Here is a 20,494-nt window from a genome sequence, read left to right on the forward strand (position 1 = left end):
CATGGCGACGCATCGGGGCCTTCCCTAGTTCCCTCCCAGTCCGCTCCAATTAAGGAGCGGACTGGGAGGGAACTTCCCAACCCCCTATCCTAACCTCCCTTCCTCTCCCCCTATCCTGCCCTCCACCTATCCCTATCCTAACTACCCCTAATTTTTTAAACGAATCTTTTGCTCCTGCAAAGGAGCAGGAGCAAGTTGCATGCACCGGCACAGCAGCAAAGCTATGTTGCTAAATTTAAGGCCTCTCCCTTTGAGGTCTAATTAACATGGGAGGGGATTTTTTTTTCTTTCTCTCACCCTGGTGTTTCCTTAATATTGTTTTGTTTATTTATACAAAAACTTTGGAAAAATGGTCAGAGGTATGGCAACTAAACTTTAATTAAAAAAAAAAAAAATCATGCATTTAGGATTGAGAAATCACAGGATCAGATGCCCCCATGTTGGTGAAAAGTCTGTAGTGTGAGATCCAGAAAGTGTAATTTTTGCATTATTTTCTCAGGTTGGTTTTGATGGCAGCGCTCTAAACTGTTTCAAGGTAAAGTGTACATGGGATCCAACTCGAAGGCAACAGTTCTTGAGCCTGTTGGCAATCACACTCACAGCTCCAGGGTCTCTCGCTGGTCTTGAGGTCCAGATTCAAAAGCCAAACTGCCTTTTCCTTAATTCTCTAGTTTAGTTTTGTGTTCCTTGCATCCTTGGCCCATGTTTCCTTTAATTATGTACTATCCTGTTCCTCTTCTACCTCCTTTGTTTGGCAGTGCACTGGGTAGGATGCCAGATATATAGCAAGTTAATAATAATAATTGAAACTTAACCCAGTGCCCTGTCAGAGAGTCACAACAATTCAGAAAACCGATCTATAAGGAGCAATGGAAAATTTCCAAGGGTTGGATTATGGTTTTCAGCAAAATCCATTTTGCATGAATGATTTCTGGAGCAGAATGGTGTGCAGATTATGGAAGATATATGCTCTGAAATAACCCATCGGGGTCAGGTCGCTTCCCTGCTGAGAACTGGAGGAGGAAGCCACACGTAAGAACCTATAAGTCACATGACATGGCACGTCAAAGTGATAAGTTGCTTTCATTTTAAAACCAGATAACAGAAGTGTGAAGTACTCTGGATTTTTATTTTGTTCCTTCATATGCTGACCATATATTTATTTTGTTTGTTTTTGTTTTATGTCTTGAATCTCACCAAAAAGACTCGCCCTCCCCCTTCTAGAGATAGGAGCTTTGCATGGCACCCTCCTACTAACCCCAGTGCATCTCAGCTAGTACCAGTGCCGATCTTGGATGGGGTGTACCTCAGTGCCCCCAAGCCTTATACACAGTCCATGCCACCGAGTGCTAGGAAAGATTCACACCCAGCACCTTTGATTACCATGGAACCTCCCGCCATCTCCACCAGGTATTCTAATGCACCGGGCAGCCAACGTCCCCAGGCCTCGGCACATGCTGCACACTCACCCCTTGCTCCTCGGTCCTCCGTGCCAAAAGCATTGAGGCCCGAGGAGCCTGCTATCCCCAGTTGCAGTAATACTGGAAGGAATGCCAGTCATGAGACTGGCAGCGAGAGAAAGGTCAGCAGCTTATATATAGCTTCCCTGGCTAACAGCACTGGCTCATCTGCAGCTGAGAATTCCACAGGCGTTGCACACGGTGAGGGAGAGGTGGCTGATTTGGAAGCTGATGTAACTAAAGCACCAGGCACAGATATTATTTCCTCCATAACAGAATGCAGGAAGCCTCCTCCTGCTCCTCTGCCTGTCCCTCCCAGACCATTCTTTAGCAGCGTCCCCGGGAAAGATACGATTAGCTGTGATGACACAGACACTTTTTGGACCCGGTATCCAGTCCATCAAGACATGGGCCGCAGAGTGCTAGATCCCCAATGTACAGCTGCTGATTCTAAGCCAATGACGGCGAAGGATTCATCCTGTCCGGCCCGGCAGAGGCGTCCAGCCAAGAGACACAGCATGGTACACGTTTTCATCCTCACTTTCCTTATAGTGATTCTGATGGTTCTCTGAATGTCTTTACTATGGTGTTGCAACCTTCCCTCTTTCCTTTTTTTCTTTGCCTATGAATAAATGTTTGCAGCTCTGACCCCCCTTCTCTCCAGCGGGCCTCTCTTTTCCTGGCAGGAGTGGTACAGAGCCTGCATCTGCTCCTGTGCTGTACCGGAGGCTTTCACTGGTACATCTGCAGAGAGCTGTCCCAGCAATTGACTCGGGCTGGTGGAGCACTAGGGAGGAAACTGTGCTCTCTCTCTGATGACGCATTACAGAGATCTGAATCCTACGCAGATGAGTGAAGTGGGGGAGAAATAGGAGAGAGATGGGTAGTTTTGTTTTTTCCTGTTGCTTCTTTTTGTCTCGTGCGATGCTTTAGTGCAGAGGGGGTATAAATGCCCAGGTCTTGCTGGGAGATGCACAGATGGGTTGCACTCCGGTGCTGACGTATCACAAATGTACTGCTGTCCAGCATTCAGTGATCCCTTTTGCGTAACAACCACCTTGTCTCCCACAGGAGCCTGCTTCCAGCCCAGCCCTGCCTGAGGTCATAATAGTTCCACTCCACCACTTTAACACTGAGCGAGAGCAAGAAGGCACCTCCAGCAGCCCTCCACCGCCTCTTGTACCTGCTGGCACAGATCCCACCGCCTCGCCCCTGACTTTTCCTACTCTCGACGACTTTATCCCCCCTCATCTGCAGCAGGGAGCTCACCACCATCCTCCAGCCTCACCTGACTCATTCTCCACCCGTCCTCCGCCGCCATTGTCATCGCCGCCTCTGCTTCCTCCACCGGTCCCTCCAATTCCAGAAGTGTTCCAGAGAGCTTGGGAACCCGAGAGGACTGCGGACACCTCACTCACAGTAAGCTGCCAGCACCTTCCCAGCTTCCTGTGATTTATCTGCCCCACTTAAAACTGCTCTCATTCCTGGCAGCTAACTTACCAGTTGGGGACCGCTTGCTACTAGCATGAAAGTGACAGCCCCCAGCTTAATGCATGCCCTCTGCATTTCTCCCCTGTTGCTTGCCCATTAATCTCCACAGACAAGCCTGTCTTTTCCTGGTCTTCTCTGTTTTAAATCTCAACGACTATTTGCCTCAGTAAATGTGAATAAAAAAAAACCTCTGCCCCTGTTGTTTATGCTGATCATCTGATCTCCGAGAGATGCCTGCGTTTTTTTTTGCACTTAGTACCAATGCTAGCTGTCATATCCTTGAGAAATGCCTGTTTGCTACTTTGACTAACACCAGATCCGGTCATCTGATCCCTGAGACTGGCCCCATGTTTCCTGCATGTAGTAATACCATTGCCAATTATCTAATCCTCCAGACATGCCCTTGTTTGTTACTCTAATGCCATCTAATCCCTGAAGCATGCTGATGTTTGTTACCCTAAATACCAGTGTTGTTTATTAGATCCCTGAGGCACTGGCCACAGGGTAGCTGGGTTGGAACGACAAGGCTACAACTCCCTAGAAACCACCCAGGTTGATGACGGCCTGGTACCATCCAAGAAGACTCTGAAGACCTTGGCAGCTGGATGTTCGGGCAACAGCCGAACTAATTTTGGTCGCTGTTCAGATTGTTGCAAAGCTTGGTGGTAAGGCATTGCGGGGGGGCGCACTGGGAGTTAGATTAAGTATAGTAGCTTGTCTGCTCATCTACTCAAGATGATAGAGAACCAAAGAGAAAGACCACAAAAGCTAACTTGGATAAGGAATATCCTATAAGTGGTAAAGCTTCTGCAGCTGGGATATACAGTTAGCAGTGTAGACTAAATTAGCTGGGCATACTGGATGGGCCAACTGGTCTTTACCTGATGATATCTACTGTGTGTTATGGTCATGTTTAAACCTCCCAGTTTGGCAGGTGTCCAGTTTTGTGTCCCCAGTGGGGACAGGTAGTAGTAGGGCATTAATCCCGCCATATCCTGTATTTTCTTAGTATCAACCAAAATGCCATCGGACCATTCTCAACTTCTAACACACTCCTTCATCTGATCACAGCCAAAAAGAGACTGAGAAGTTATTCTGATGCTGAGATTAATTATCTAATCCTTGAGACTTGCTCATATGTTATCTTGTTAACAAGGTCAGTCATCTAGTCGTGGGAGACGTGTGCTTGTTACTTTGACTATACCAGTGCCAGTCTAGGAAGGCATATTTTCAAAGGCATTTACCTGTGTAAAATGGTATGACTGAAAATGTGCCTTCCTGAAATTCAGCTAAAAGTCCATGCAGGTACCATAGTATGCATACTTTTAGCCATGGGAAAAAAAGGCATTCCTGTAGGGATGTTTGGGCTTAGGAAGGAAAATAGCTTGCATATCTTTGACTTTCAAATGCACATGTTCTATTTACTAGTGCAAAATACACAGATGCTTTGTAAAGTGTGCTTTGAATCTGCTAATTTTCAACGTAGGCAGTTTCCCTTTTGAAAATTAGCTTACGGCACACGTTAAAAGCACCTGCATAGCTTGCAACTATGCAGATGGTTTTAAATCTGCCCATGTAATGCATGAGACGTCCCCATTTTGTTACCCTGAATAATAATAGTACAACTTAGAAACATGTCTGTTATGTTACCCAGAATAGTTCATGTTGGTCATGTGATCTCCTTTACTCAGACTAAGGCTAGAGCTGGTAAATAGAGGTAGAAGAATTTCTTTCTATACTTTTTTTATAATGTTCTGTAGATATGTTTTTTAAATTTCTCTTCCATGAGCTTAAAAGAGAGAGAAAGGAGATGCCAAATCTATTGGATATTGTAGTTTGGTGTTGCCACAGAAATCAGTTTGGTTTATGGGAGTGCAGAGCTTACTGCCTTTGGGTAGAAGATTCAATCCAATTTTTTTTTTTATGTTTGAATTTTCTGTGTTTTACTGCATGTAGCTGGTTTCTTAACTGTTTGGCTCAGGTGTGAAAATCAGAGGAGGAAGGGAGCACAAGGGAATTTGTCAGTGTGCAGATCCCCATCCTAAAAACAGTGGTAGGCAGAGTTGGGGGATTCTCAGCAGGGAGGAGAGGGATAGATAAGCTGTACTTCAGGGCCCTTCTGGTAATGCGATCAGGAATCGGCTATTAACATACAAGTCGCATATGACGCATGCTATTATTGTTTCAAAGAAAGACTTTACTAAAAATGAACTTCTTTGATGGTGCTACCTCACATACAGTACATCTTTTGGGAGCTGTATCCACACTCTCCGTTTTATAATCTGCTATTCCTCCTTGATGAATTTACCAGCTTAAGCCCTTCCAAGGGGGAAGTTAAAAACAAAAGACACCTTTGTCTTGATTTCTTGGATCAATGACCGTAGAATTTAGCTATCCTCTGGAAACCTTTGAAGAAGGAGATGGAGGACTGGTTCTAAATAGAAATAAAAATACTAAAGCAACAGGCTTGCAGGGCTTACGAGGTAAGAGGGAATGGGAAATCCATCTATTTTGGTGAATACAGACCTCCTTCACAGGCAGAAGAAATGGATAGAGATTTAATGGAGGATAATCAGAGGTGCTTTTGCTAGGAGATTTCAGTCTGCGGGATGTTGATTGGGTTATACCAGCTGCAGTGTCTTCTAGAAGCAGGGAGATACTGGATTCTTTACAAGGAGAACTGTTCCATCTGCTGGTTGTTACTGAACCTCGTGCTTACCAAAGGGGACGGTGTTTCTGATATTGTATTGGATGATCGTCTGGGGATGCAGTGATCACTGGGAGTGATAGTTCATTCTGAGACCAGGGTCCTAGACTTCAGGAAAACTAACTTTCTTAAAATGGGGGGGATATCTCAAGGATTTGTAAGATGGGTGAGAAAATCTAGGGGAAGTAGAAGAGCAGTAAAAATTAAAAGGTGATATTGTAAGGGCAACTAACCTTTTTGTTAGAAAAGTAAATAAAAGAAAGAGGTAAAAAGAGACCGCTATAGTTTTCTAAAGTAGCTGAAAAGGCAAGGATAATGTTTAGCATTCATAAACTGTAAAAGATCATAGAACGAGGAAGACTGGTAACAATATCTGGAAAAGCTGAGAGAAGCTGGGAAAGTAGTCAGGAGAGCAAAGATGCAAATAACAGTAAAATAGGGGGATATTACTTTTTTTTTTTAAGATAGTTTTAGGAGGAAGTGCAAAAGTGGCATTGTGAGAGTGGGAGGAGAAGGGAGGCCTATGTAGAAACTGAGAAGGAAAAGTGAAATTACTTAACAAACATTTTTGTTTGGTGTTCACAGAAGAAACTCTGAGTAGGACCACAGCAAATGGACACAAATAAGATTTGAAGTGAGGTATACTTCAAATCGATTTTCAGAAAAAATGTGTATGTGTGTGAGGAACTAGTTGAACTTTAAAGTAGATAAAGCAATGGGGCTGTAAGGGATACTCAGAATCGTAAAAAATAAATAAATATTACCATTACTATTAGATGTTTTTTTGTTTGTTTTTATTTTTAATTTCTGAAATACAATTACATTACAAGAATATATTGCCTAAGAAACTGTTATATCATCATTTAAATACATGAAAGCAAAGGACAAAAAGAAAACAATTCTTGATGAATACCAGATAAGACCACATCATAGGAAACAGCTTTAGGAAAATTCACTCATCTAAACTCAAAAGCCAGCCTAACTTGATGGAGAAGTAGTACCAAATTAAATAGAACAGCCTGATTCTGAAGAAAAGCTTCTAACTGAATTGGGTCCAGACAAGTTAAGTACACATTTAAAAGGAAACCTTAATACAAACGAGGTCTTCTGGAGTTGAATCTCAGGTGAATCTTTCTGGTATAGATTTACCTGCTTTCTTGGAACAGACTTCTGAGGCAGAACCAATTATGTGGTCTACCCTTCTGGAGACTTTTGTTTAAGAAAGTGATAAACAATGGACAATAAGGCTTTTTACTCCCCTTAAAAGTAACACCTTTAAAGGTCAAGCTATTTCTGTATTCCCAGATGTGGTAAAAGAAACTCAAGCTAGGAGGAGAATTTTTCCTTAAAAAAAGAATCAAGGGCCTTAGCTTTAGGGGCCTCATTCAGTGGTTTTAAGGTAACTTAGAGAAGTCCTTGCCCTTCTGTTGGTTTCCATTTCAATGCTGCTTTAGAGTCAGGAGTAGATCCGGAGGATTGGAGACTTGCGGATATGATTCATCATTACAAACATGGAAGTAAGGAAGAGACTGGGAACTACAGGTCGGTTAGTCTTATTTCTGTGATGAGTAAATTAATGGAATCATTGCTAAAACAGAGGAGAGTTGGATTACAAGACCCCAAGCAGCATGATTTAATCAGAGGTAGGTCCTGTCAAACAAATCTGTTCATTTTTGTTTGATTGGGTGACCAGAAAGTTGGATCAGGGGAGAGCACTAGATATGTATTTCTTTTATTTATTTAACGACATTCGTTTGCACATCACATCGGTTTACAGTATAACAATTAGAAGTAAGAAAGGAAGTTAAATCTTAACAAATTGAACAACTATGTTTTAACAATTTGAACTAATGAGTAGTTTGAGGACGAGAGGAGGTGAGAACATAAGGGATCAAAAACCACAAGGAACAAATAACTTTAATTGTTGTAACTGTAGAGGTACTCAAGTTGTGAGGTGTGAGCGAGGGCTCGGGGAAACATGTTTGCGGAGGGGAAGGGGGTTTGAGAGTCTGCGTGAGGGTGTGTGAAGAGAGTTATTGGTAGGCTTGCTTAAAGAGCCAGGTTTTCAGTTTTGTTTTGTTTTTTTGAAGTTTTGTGTGTTGGGTTCAAGCCTTAGCTCTAGAGGCATTGTGTTCCAAATGGTAGGACCAGTAAGGGAAAGAGTACGTTTCCGTGTCGAGGATAGGTGTATTAGTTTGGGAGAGGTTATTGGTAGAGTGCCATTACTGGCAGAGCTTGTGGATCTTCGAGGGGGTTGAAAGTGGAAGGGGGTGTTGAACCAGTTTATGTTTTGGTTGTATCGCGTCTTGTGAACTAGTGAGACATTTGAAATTAATTCTGAGGTGCATGGGGAGCCAGTGAAGGTTTTTTTGTATGGGGGTGATGTGTTCGTTTCTTCTGGTGTTTGTAAGGATTCTAGCGGTGGCGTTTTGTAGCATTTGCAGGGGTTTTATGGAGGTTGCTGGGAGTCCTAAGAGTAAAGAATTGCAATAGTCTTTTTTGGATAGGATGAGTGCCTGGAGGGTTGTTCTGAAATCATTGTGATGAAGGAGGAGGTCTTAGTTTTTTTAGCATGTGGAGTTTGTAGAAGCAGTCTTTAGTAATTGAGTTTATGAATTTTTGGAGGTGTAGCTCATTGTCAAGTGTAACACCTAGATTTCTAACCGTTTGTTCAATTAGGGGTTTTGCTTGGGGGGGGTGTTGGGAGTTCTGTTTTGTTGGTATTTAGTGCCAGGTTCATTTGATTGAGAAGTTGCTTGTTGGAGGTGAGGTGGTTGTCCCAGAGATGTAGGGATTTGGTGATGGAGTCAGTGATGAGTATGAGGATTTGTACGTCGTCAGCATATATGAAGAAGGGGAGTCCTAGGTCAGTTAGGAGTTTACATAAAGGTAGCATATATATATTGAAGAGCTTAGATGAAAAGGAGGAGCCTTGTGGGATGCCTTGAGTTAATTTGATGGGCTCATATTCGTTCTTGCCAATTTTGACTTTGTAATGTCTGCTCTCCAGGTATGAGGTGAACCATTGTAATGCGATGTAGTGTACTTGAAATTCAGTAAGGCTTCTGACACAGTTCCACAGGGATGGCTTGTAAATGAACTTGAGCGCACTTGGTGTGGGCCCTGGATTAGAAACTGGTTGAGTGGGAGGCGACAAAGGGTAGTGATACATGGAATTCATTCCGAAAAGGAGAGGAGGGGAGGGGACGTTGGAGGTGTGCCAGAAGGGATCAGTCCTTGAATCAACTTCTTTTCATGTATTTTTCACCTGCTGTTTCTCTGGGTAGAGGAACAGGGGCAAAATTACTCTCGTATATGTGGAAATACAATATCATATGTGCAGTTTGCTCCCCTGACTTAACCACATCCCTAGGAATTCCTCTTTTTCATCCAGCTAAAAGTGCGCATGTTGTAAAATTATGTACGTGCTATGCAGGGTACAAACTCTGCCCTAGGGGATCTAGTAGGCCAACTTGGAGGTTACCTGGCAAAGCCTACACTCATGAGTTCACAGTCCTCTGGGACGTCCAGATAGTATTAAAATGGTTGTGCTTCGTCTGGAGCGTATGAATCAAGCTAGTGGATCCTATGTTCATGGAATGAAATAAAATGAAGCCATGGCTGGGGTTATTGTCTAGGCAGAATTGGTTGTGGTCACATCTCTCAGGGAGCGTGCATTGTAGTTCCAGCTCTGCACAGGATAAAGTGGCAAGCAGCAAAGTCCAAACCGGTTCCTGGTTCCTTTTTCTCCCAGCTGCCTGGGGACAACCAATGTAGAAAACAGCAGCTTAAGTTTACAAGACATCTCGGTTGAGGAACTGTTGGGGGAGGGGTGAGCACCTACCAATTCAGCTTAGTCCCTGCTGACAGGGCCGGTGCAAGGGTATTGGGCGCCCTAGGCGACCCTTGTGTTGCCCCCTCCCCCCGGTTGCGGCACCCCCCCCCCCCACTTGTTTCGGTGCCGACTGTTTCTCTTTGCCGCGAGCGGGATAGGCCCCGCTTGTGGCACCACGTGGCTCCTCTTCAGCGCCCCCTACGGCTCAACACCCTAGGCGACTGCTGAAGTTCGCCTAATGGATGCGCCGGCCCTGCCTGCTGACTGCAGAATTTAGCAGCTTTCTAGATGTGGCTCATTAGGCAGCTGCTTCTAAATTCCCCACATGCAGCTGCATGGAGCTCGCTCTCATGATCCATGTGTCTCTTATTTACTTCTCCGATTGCCTCAGGAACTATGGGGCTCCTGACAGGATCAGGAAACTGATTCCTCAGATCGGCAAGTTAACTCCATGCATGCTGTTGTAGGCCGTATGTCTTGCAGCTTCAGGTTTCGATGGTAGTGGATTTGACTGTCATGGGATCTCTTCTTCGCAAAGGAGGATAATCCTTAGTAGGATCATTGAGGGGAGTAACATAAGAGTAATTCTGAATAAACCAAATTGTAGCATCCACATAATGTTAGGAATTACTAGGAAGGGAATGGTGAATAAAATGGAAAATGTCATAATGCCTCTGTATCGCTCCATGGTGAAGACCGCACCTTGAATACTGTGTACAATTCTGGTCGCCGCATCTCAAAAAAGATATAATTGCGATGGAGAAGATACAGAGAAAGGCGACCAAAATGATAAAGGGGATGGAACAGCTCCCCTATGAGGAAAGACTAAAGAGGTTAGGGCTGTTGAGCTTGGAGAAGAGACGGCTGGGGGGGGGGGGGGGGGGGATATAATAGAGGTCTTGAACGGGTAGATGTGACTCGGTTATTTACACTTTCAGATAATAGAAGGCCAGGGGGCATTCCATGAAGTTAGCAAGTAGCACATTTAAAACTAATCGGAGAAAGTTCTTTTTCACTCAAGGCACAATTAAGCTCTGGAATTTGTTGCCAGAGGATGTGGTTAGTGCAGTCAGTGTAGCTGGGTTTGGATAAGTTCTTGGAGGAGAAGTCCATTAACTGCTATTAATCAAGTTGGTTTAGAGAATAGTCACTTCTATTACTAGTATTAGTAGTGTGGGATATAGTTAGTTTTTGGGTACTTGACAAGGACTTGTAGCCTGGATTTTCCACTACTGGAAACAGGATGCTGGGCTTGATGGACCTTTGGTCTGACCCAGTATGGCAATTTCTAATGTTCTTAACTTTTTTTGGTTAACCTCTTTTCTGTGTTCAAAAACCAAGAAAAAAATCAAATTGTCTTCAGTTCAGTAGGCCTGATCCCAGTAATGACAGCTTTTATGTTGTCGGGTGCAGTTTCCGTGCCTTTCTCTGGAATAATATTTCACCTGAGGTTGATGGAATAGACACTTGCCCAGAAGATTTACTCAGCTGAAAACTGTCTTTTAACTGGTTAAAAATCCTCCTGTTGTGTGCACAAAATTGTCCACAGAGATTTAACAAAACAAAAAAGGGGCCAGTTGAGGCATGCCCTAGTTGGGGGTTTTTGAATTTAGCTGGTTAGAATAATAATCAGTACCAACCGGTTAGATTTGTCTGGCTAAGTGAGATCCTACAAATTGCTGCCCTAAATCTAACTATGCATGTTTTGTTTTTTTTAGTCAGATTTATCCAGATATTTGGAAGTTAGCTGGTTAATTCTATAACTCTGAAAATGTTTCCTTACTAATCAGCTAAATTTGTCCATTGAAATTCACGAATTTAACCCGTCAGAAAAGGAGTGGCTTGAGAGGCATTCCCAAGGCAGGTTTTTAATTTAGAAAGTCAGTGCGGATTATCAGCGCTAAGCGGTTACATTTAGCTGGATGCCTCCAGTCAAACAAAAAAACTGACTTTAACTAACTACATTTATCTTTACTTAGCTGACTATATTTAGTCACCTAGCCTTTATTTAGCTGGCTATCTAGCAGCTAACCAGATAGGTTTAGGCAGGCAATCCCAGCCATGCACACAGCACTCCTAATAGTTCAAACAAATTTTCGGCTGAAAACCTAGCTGGCTAAGTTTGACTGAAATTCTTCTTAAAAATAACCAGATGAATCACCAGATGAAATTAGCTGGTTATCTTACCAGTTCGATGGGTTTTTGAAAATTGACCACTTATTCTGTATTTGGTAAGGGTCCATCTCAACATTGCCCGTAAAGTACTTGGAAGACCACAGTAGCTTCTCCCCACTTCAGGAGTTTCCTCAGACATCCTGCCATTTAAACCATGTAGACCTCCATAGTCTGCGGATAAAATGGTTTAGTACTCTGCATTCATCCTTGGGTCTGTTTTTGTTGATAGAGAGTATCTGTTTACAGAAGTGTGCAGGGTTTCTATTTGGGATCCTGTCCCATTCTGTATACCTTTTAAGTTAATACTGGATCCCGGACTTCTTTCGCCCCTCTCGAACACCTCTCCTCACTCTCTCCTTGCCACCTGCCTCATTTTCTCTGCCTGAGGCCTTCTCGGCCCACCCTCCCTCCTCCCAGGGTGCTGGCCTGCCACCACAGGGTTAAAGGATTCTAGGGTTGCCTCTTGAAGCTTAAGCCAAAGTAACTGGTCACTGTTTCTCTTAAGGTTGGGGAGAGGATAAAATCCCTGCACCAGTGGCACTGGTTCACTGCAGTGCTTCTGAGGGTGGGAAGAGGAGGAGGATCTGCTTTCTCTGTGTCCACTGCATCTGCAGCACTGGAATCTAGGACATCATCCAGGCAAGAGGCAGCCAGGGACATGAGACTAAAATTTGGGGGGTTTTGTAACCCGAGGTTAAGGATTTCTAACAGGTTTGTGTATGCTTGTAAGAAAGGAGGGACTGGAACATGAAGGCCAACTGAGAGAGACTTTGGCAATCTGTGTAATCTTTCCTTCATCATTCTTAGTGTCTCATCTGGCTTCAGCTGAGGTGAAGAGTTTGGGTGTAATCCGTAGTTACGTATATAACATCAGAGAAGTCTTACCCTGTACGTGCAAGAGTTTTCCGAAACTGCTGACAACTGTTTGGAAGGGGAGCTGCATGTCTTCAGTTTTTCACAGAGGATTAAAAAATCAAACCAGGAAGAGGAGCAGCAGATAGACAGAGATGAAATAATATAAATACAATAAGGCCAATATTTAAAAAGAAAAAGATAACGTATCCAGCTTAAGTAAGCCGGATACATTATCTGGGATATTCAGCGGGATAATTGTCTCACTGAATATTGGTGAATAAAGTTATCCAGCTGTACATACACAGATAACTTTGAAGCCTAGCCAGCTGTCTTTGAATATTGCTGGTTAAGTTTTAAAGTTATCGGGGAAAGTGTTCCCCGATAACTTTAACTTAACCAGTTATGTTCAAAAGATATACAGGCCAATGCAATGCCGTGCGCTGGCCGCAGCGCTCAGCTCGATGCGCATCCATAACGGGGGTTAGTGCATCCAAAATGCGTGTCCAATCGCGTACGTAGGTAATAGCACTCATCACATGTAAATGCATGTTGTTGATGAGGCTATTATCTATCCCCTCCCCCCCCCCCCCCCCCCGATTCCAAAAATGTGCGCTCGACACACACACTTTTACTCGCCAAAATTAACTCCTGCCCCGAGTAGGCGTTAATTTTGGAGGAGCCCAAAAAGAGTACAGAAAAACAGAAAATACTGCTTTTCTGTACTTCCTCCGACTTAATATTGTGGTGATATTAAGTTAGAGAAACTAAAAAAAAAAAAAAATGAGATAGGGTGCCAGCGATCAGGTTAGGAAAGGGGACCCTCAATTAATGAGTGTTCTTTATCCTAACCGGCTGACAGCCACCTCCCCCAGGTGCCTGCTGCCGAGGAGGCAGCAGGCACCTGGGGCTCACAATTTTCCCTGGCGTCTCCTTTTTACCGCGGCAGCCAATTTGCATATTGCATCCGGCACTCCGGAGAGGTGGATTGGCGCATGTTGAGGGAGCGGGCGTTCAATCATGAGCGCCCGTTTAACGTGCGCCGATATTGCATCGGCCTGATAGTTAAGCAGTGATTTGGGGGGGGGGGGGAGATCGGCTGATGAAGTGAGGCTGGTCCGGCAGCTAATCCCTCTTCTCCCCCCCCCCCCCCCCCAAAAAAAAGTAATAAATGCCTTTGAATATTGGCCTAAGTAATAGTAAAAGAAATACGAATGCATTAGAAATGAAAAGTTAATCTCATCATTGCCAAAACTGTATATAATTTAATAACTAGATGTTATGTCTTGTTTATTAAATTATATTTGTAACTTGTGATATGCTTAATTTATGCTCATTTCTTATTTTGTTTTGATAGGTTTGTATTTTTCTGTATTTTACCACCTTTATGTTGTTTTGTCTCTCTTTGTCTGTTTACCTGCTGCTCCTTGTGCATGTTTTATATGTTACGCCTGCCTGGAAACTGCTAGACATGGGAGCTAGCTGTTTGCCTCTGGCCAGCTCAGAGAGAGAGAGAGGGAGGAAGTGCAAGCATGCCGTCTCTGCAGTGTGGCAAGACAATGGCAGGATTTGTTTTACAGATCAGTGTTTTTCTGGGCCATTCACTATTGGTCACAAGTTGATTATAGTCTGCTTGGTGTCTGGATCTCCCAGTTTCAGGAAAGAATATCCGCAGGACCTGGCTCATAGATCCCCATTTTTGTGGGTGGTTTGTATATTAACATAATAAGCCACACTCCTCATGTTGCCTCTTACTGGGCGGGGGGTCAGCACGCAGAGTGAGGTTGTAAATTCTCGTAAGGAGGGGCTGATGGCTGGCAATCGTGACAGCTGGTTATATGATCCTTGAGTCATGTCACTGTTTGTTACCCTGAGTAATACCGGGCTGCTCAACTGATACCTTAGACATGCTCATATTTGTTACCCTAAATAACGGAACAGCTTGATCTCCGTGAAGTGTGTGTGTGTGTGGGTGTGTGTTAGTGTGTCCGTGAGGCACTAACCCGTGTTCGATGTCCTGGCCGTGTGTCTATGTTTGTGTTTGTTCTGACAAAAATACCGGTGCTGCCTGCTGCCGCAAATTGCCGTGCCGGAGACCTAGGGTTGATTCCTGAGCTCGGCTTCTGCTCCCGGGGGGGGGGGGATAATGCAGAGACTGCCATCTCAGAACGCCATCATCACACTCGAGGTGGGCGCAAACCCCCGGGGTCCTGGAGCACAGTCCACGGCACCTGGCCAAGGACTGTCACTGCAGTGGCTGGGCAGATTAGATTACGGAGGTTCATAGCACAATGCGACTGAGCTGGGAGCCCAAAGGCGCCAGAGGAACCATTGGGCAAAAGAATAATAATAATAATAATAATGCCAGTTATGTTTCCTGGTTATATGCTCACTGAAATGTGGCTTGGGAGGAGATAAAGCTTGTGTGATGCAAATAATGGGTCGCTGCTGTTACACCAGTGCACCCCCGCTTTAATGTGTGCTTATGTTCCTGATGTCACGTTGTCAAACGTCCCGGAGAGGACAGGACAGGACTGGGGTTTATTTTAATCTTCCCAGGGAAAGCAGTGGTAGCAGCGGGGCCACACTTTCTCAGCTGCATGAGTTCTGCATGTGTGCACCTGCTCTGACCGTCTCGAAGCTCTGCTCTGCCACCTGGTGTGAGGTGCGGGGAGGAGCACGAAAAAAACAAACAAACAAAACAAAACCCAGCAGCTAACAATGCTTTCTTTGTACTGGCTGAGACAGAAATATTTATTTGCTACATTTGCTGAGAGGGAGTCCTGGTTTTCCACGTTGACCTCGGTTGTTGCCTGCACTGTGTGTACACCCTGCCCAGCTCTTTCAGACCGGCTCAACCCAGAGTTTGCTCCTGGAGTGGTGCCCCAAAGCTGTTCTCGTCACACAGGATCTGCTGCATGGCAGCGATACCCCCAGATCCTGCCTTGTCAGACGAGACTTAACTTTGCACGGTGCTGGTGCAAAGAAACAAAATTTCAAGAATATTACTCTGCAGAACATGCCCGGCCCAGTCAGTCAGTGGGGTGGGGTAGGGTGGGAGGGAGAGGGGTGCTAGAGGACCCAGAAGCGAAACCTTGTTTGCAAGGTCATTAGGTCTAAGAAATGCCGCCTTCAATGCGTAAGATTCGTACTGTAATATATATTTTTTTAAACCTAAAACATTGCAGAAACCCAGGTTGCCATCGCTTTCCCATTTTGATTACAGCAGAGGGCAACTCCATTATTACCCATGATTGCAGCTGAGCAGAAAACTCCATGGCTCCCTGAACATTGCATCTGGCAGGGAATAATCTGCAGAGAGAATGTGCGGTGCACTGATTGTTCCTGTATTGTTGTAATTTTTTTTCCATGGCTGTCCTTCCTGCAGTTTTTCATTCTGTGTGTTTAGCACATACAAGTAAATGACATTTCTCCTCTTCCAGAGCGCCTATCCCGTGCCAAATGAAGCCTCATCTGCCAGCCTTAGGGTTGATTCTCCATCCTCCTTCACTTCAGTAGGCAAGGCCAGCTCGGTCTACCCTTCTACTACCATTGTCAACCCCACCATAGTCTTGCTGCAGCACAACCGAGGTAAGTGCCTGGCTACCCGCCATTCTGCGTTCACTACGTATTTGGATATGAGAAGAAAATCAAAGTTGCGAGAGCGTCCTGAGCTTTACATTTTCCACGAGCCTCAGTGTTAGTCCCCGGGAGACACAGAATGCTCCTTTGGAGCCTGTATGGGAAGGGGAGCAGGGATGGGCACTACGTGTAGGGGTGTAGGGACTGCTGGACGATCAGTTCAAATTGTAAGTCTCATAAGGTATTTTATCATGTAAAATGAATTGGCACAGGTCCTGTCCTATTCTGAGCCAGATGTGCAGTAATACTCAGACACATACTGTAGCAACTGCACGTTGTCCTCCATTTTAGGTGGAAGTTAAATTATTTTCCTGCCTTTTTGTGGAATGCATAATGTAAAATCTCTTTCTCATCACCCAAGTGGGCCCTAACAAGGATCTCTGGTAGCTGTCTTGAAGTGCTGATTTGCAAAATTGAGATCTGAGGACTAGAAGGGTTCGCAGGTAGCATTGCACCTGGAGCCATTTCAAACTTCTCCTTTAGGACTTCATGCCCCTCTCTGGTGGGAGGAGCATATTTGAAGAGAAAGTTTGCATGGGATCCTGTTAGATCACAAGATTGTTATATCTTGTAAGATGTCACAGCTGGTATACGAGTTGGTGAAGAACTCTTAATTTTTAAGGGGAATTTCATTCAGATTCATACGAGTAGCTTAAAACGACTTTCTTGCTGTCTACACTTTAAGCAGTATGAGAATAAATGCTGAGTATTAACCAAAGCAGCACTACCACACGTTCCCTAAGTGTCCACTGCCACGCTTCCTCTTTTATCCCTCTCTCTCGCTCCATGACTGTTATGGTATTGGTTTTGATTGTAACACGCTTCAAGGGTCTTCTGGCATTGCAGCATGATATAAAAATGAATGCATTATTTTCAGAGGCTTTTCATGGTCATTGCTTCTATAAATTAGAATTTAAGTTTAGAAACTATAAGGATGCCATCTGTTCTGCCCCTGTCTTTCCTTCCTATGGGAGGCAGATCATGAATCCACAGACACCATTAGGAGACTCCACAGCTGTACAAGAAGCAATCCAAGGAGCTTCATAGAAATCTGTAGCTTTTTAATGATTTGTGATGGTGCCACAGTACAAATAATGTGAATCTGAGCATTATTACAGAAGCATACAGAATGCACATTAGTATTATTAATATTATTTGCAATAGATTGGCTGTAGGCAAATATAGCTTATGAATATTCATTATGATTACCTTGGGAAAAAGCCTGTTTTGGGCCCTTAAGGACCACTGGCTGTCTAGTGAAATAAAGTTATTAAGAATCTGATTCATTCAGGACTTTTTTCATAGATACAGAATGGAAAATAAGACTCAGTGAATCAAGCCTTAACATGCAGATATCCTAATAAAATATCCAGCACTAGCAGCTTACAGTCTGCAGATATGCTGCATATTTCCAGGCAGACCCACGATTGATTACAGTTCAACTAGCACCACCGGATCAAGTTTTTGGAGCAGTGCTGTGGATTCTGTATATGCTCCTGTACGCAAGGACGCATGCACCATATCCCGAGAATCCGTGGCAGGTTTCTGGAAACTTCAGGCATTTTGACAGTTTTAATGGTAGGTGGGAGGGTGAGGGAGCCATGGACTAAAGAGAAGTGACCCACAGGATGTCATGGCAACCATGAGCCAAGCACCAGGGCACCATGGCTTAGTGAAGAAGTTTCTGGAAACTGACATCGTACTTTTGGCAATCCCACAGTATTTCCTGGACTTGCAGTATGCATGATTTGTGGATTTCTGTTCCTGATGATTTCATGTTTGTCTGAAGAAAACACAATTCTAGTTGTCTACCAAAATCTGTTAAGAAAACATTTCGTATTTTGAAGTTTTACAGCAGTGCTTCTCAACTTTTGTGATTTTCCTTAATCCTTGTGGGGCACTGCTTCACGTTTTGCTTGATCCTTGCCCCTTGTCTCCCACGTGATCTTCTTTCACTCCCCGGGATCTTCTCTCTCTCCCCTCCCCCTCTGCATGATCCTCTCTTCATTTCCCACCCCATCTCTTGATCCTTTGTCACTCCTCCCCTCCTCCTCCTCCGTAGGATCCTCTTCCCCTCCCCCAAAACCATGAGATCCTCTCTCATTCATTCACTCCCCTCAGCACTGTGCAATGCCCTTCTGAGCCAGGACTCGAAATATGCATGTGATGAGGTTTAAAAAAAAAAAAAAAAAAAGTACTTTTGTTGTCAGTAGGCTGCCTCTTTAAGAGCTAATGGCAGCATTGAGCGGAGGGAAGCAGCAGCGACTATTTTGAGGGTCACCTTGTGCTGGAGGTGGCCTGGGTGGGTTAGTGGCGGTAGCTGGCCACAGGAGAGGCAGGAGCTAGCCAGAAGTGGTGGTGGTGGCGGCGGCAGACAGGCAGTGAAGTCTCGGAAGCGACGGGAGGTAGGGCCGGCATTGGCCTTTCTCTTGGCTAGACCTACGGCACACGTGGACGGTGAGGGCCGTGTGTCCCGGGTGGCTCTGGCCAGCGCAGGGGAATTGGCAGGAATGGCTGCCAGGAATTTCTGGCCACATCAGCTGAGTCGGAGGAGGGAGGGGGATGCGGCAAGGGCAGTGATGACTGAGAGCGCGGTAACCAGGGCCATACTTAAGGGGGTGGAGGCCCCCCAACTCTGCCACGGTAGCCTCATCCCCCAACACTATAATTTTAGTGTTCCGGGGCCACACGCTGATATTGATTCGCCCTGGACCTCGTACACTCCTAAGGTCAGCCCTGTCAGCATCATCAGCGGTCCATGATATGGGGCCTGCTCGGAGTGAGCTGCGATGGTGGTAACAGGGAGGAAGACTTCGAGGCCCCCCCCCCCCCCCTGGAAAAGGGATGCATCAGTAGCGTGATGTGAGCGGCGGCAAGGCTGTTGGGAGTAATTACCCTCTTTCTCCCTCCCCCCCCTGCCCTGCAATCTTCTTTCATGGCTCTCCTATATCTGCGTGCCTCTCCTTCAGCCTCTCCCTTTCCCCTTCCTCTCCCCCCTGGTCGTCAGGAGGAGAGCAGTGCTTCTTTACTGCGTCTTCCTCCTCCTCCTCCTCCATCAGCTTCCGAGCGAGGCCGGCACAGCGCAGGTGCGACGTGAACCGCTGCCCCTCCTCCCGCCGTCAGGAGGGAGGGGGGAGATCATCGAGCCGGGGCTGCTGCTGCTGCCGCCGCCATGGCACGGGAAGGACTTTTTTGCCATGGCACGCCTGTTAAGAGGCACTGCTTTACACCAGTAAACAGACAAAAAACAAAAACATACAGGTGCAACACTGCAAGTCCCTCACTGTAGCTGAAATGCTATGAGATTACCACAAAGTTACATGTATTTCAGTGGATTGCACACTACTTTGATGCATCTAATGTTAGTAAGTATCTCAAATGTTGAACGTCAGCTTAGGATGTTTATATATTTATTTAAATGTAGTAGGCTGCTTGGCGTGTACGTTTTAGCAACTTGAATTTCACTGCTGACAGCCCAAACCCTTTTGCAGTGAATATAAGCAAAAGGGTGCATGTGAAGTGGGAATGAGGAAAGGGATAAACTTTTACAGTGATTGGGGGGGGGAAGGATGAGCATGTTGTGGGTAGAGACAGGAGGGCATCGTGCAGCGGGGATGGGAAATGTGCCTGCTTCCAGTAGGCTCTGTGATTTGGACTGGGTGTGGGGGAAAGGATTTTGGGTACGGCGCACGATCATACAAGGGCCATGCGTATTGTGAGGCGAGGAAGAAGGGCAGGGGCAGAAATATATGCCTTCGGGGGAGTGGGGGCAACGTTCAGGCTGTTTGCATTGGGGAAAAAGTCTGCAGGTATTTTTTTCGCCCGTGGATCTTGCGCCAGTTTTTTGAGGGGAAAGCGTGCGTGCGCTTGTGCTTCGAAACTTGCTGCGGATGCAAAGCGCCCGTGGTCGTTGGCGCCTGCTTTTCGAGCGCGTAGAGTTGAAAACGTAACCCGCGTGCTGTTTTCCTCGGTCCCCCCAGGAGTGCCCCTTCTAAATTACGGCTAAAAGTCCACGTGTTTTGGAACAACGCACGTGCGTTTAGCTGCACTGAGGGAGGGCAACATTTGGGCACGGCGTTTTAGCCGTGTAAATGGCTTTGAAAGTTGTTCTTCGAGGGGGGTCCAGCTAGGACAGAGACTATGGCAGGAAAGACGTGCATGCGTTGCACACAGAGAAGAACTGGGCATGAGGAGAGACAACTCCTGCGGCAGCGGTGAGAGAAGCGTGCCAGTGCAGTGGCTACAGAGGGAAGAACATGCTGTGAGAGGAAATGGACGTTTGCGTTTGCTGCAGTTGGTTGCAGGTGGATGGGAATGCCATGGGTTTCGGTC

At 45.4% G+C, this 20,494-nt stretch overlaps 1 protein-coding gene and 1 long non-coding RNA gene across 17 annotated transcripts in view; one reads left to right on the forward strand and one right to left on the reverse strand.

Moving 5' to 3' along the window:
- Window positions 1-2,842, reverse strand: part of LOC115095471 — a 131,158-nt gene extending 128,316 nt beyond the window's left edge. For all 4 annotated transcript variants that reach the window (XR_003857792.1, XR_003857794.1, XR_003857791.1 and 1 more), the window contains exon 1: window positions 2,749-2,842. This is a non-coding gene — a long non-coding RNA (uncharacterized LOC115095471). The remainder of the gene's footprint in view (window positions 1-2,748) is intronic.
- Window positions 1-20,494, forward strand: part of SORBS1 (sorbin and SH3 domain containing 1) — a 376,150-nt gene that overhangs the window by 188,845 nt on the left and 166,811 nt on the right. For 11 of the 13 annotated variants that reach the window (XR_003857785.1, XR_003857786.1, XR_003857788.1 and 8 more), the window contains exons 8-10: window positions 1,205-1,981; window positions 2,532-2,879; window positions 15,964-16,111. Coding sequence is in view for 3 of the 13 variants with exons in the window: in XM_029609160.1 (XP_029465020.1) it covers window positions 1,205-1,981; window positions 2,532-2,879; window positions 15,964-16,111 (1,273 nt within the window). In the remaining 10 variants the exon portion in view is untranslated. The remainder of the gene's footprint in view (window positions 1-1,204; window positions 1,982-2,531; window positions 2,880-15,963; window positions 16,112-20,494) is intronic. The other 2 variants (XR_003857789.1, XR_003857790.1) reach the window with 1 other exon arrangement.

The sequence above is a fragment of the Rhinatrema bivittatum genome, chromosome 7, assembly GCF_901001135.1.
Source record: "Rhinatrema bivittatum chromosome 7, aRhiBiv1.1, whole genome shotgun sequence".
Classification (NCBI taxonomy): Eukaryota; Metazoa; Chordata; class Amphibia; order Gymnophiona; family Rhinatrematidae; genus Rhinatrema; species Rhinatrema bivittatum.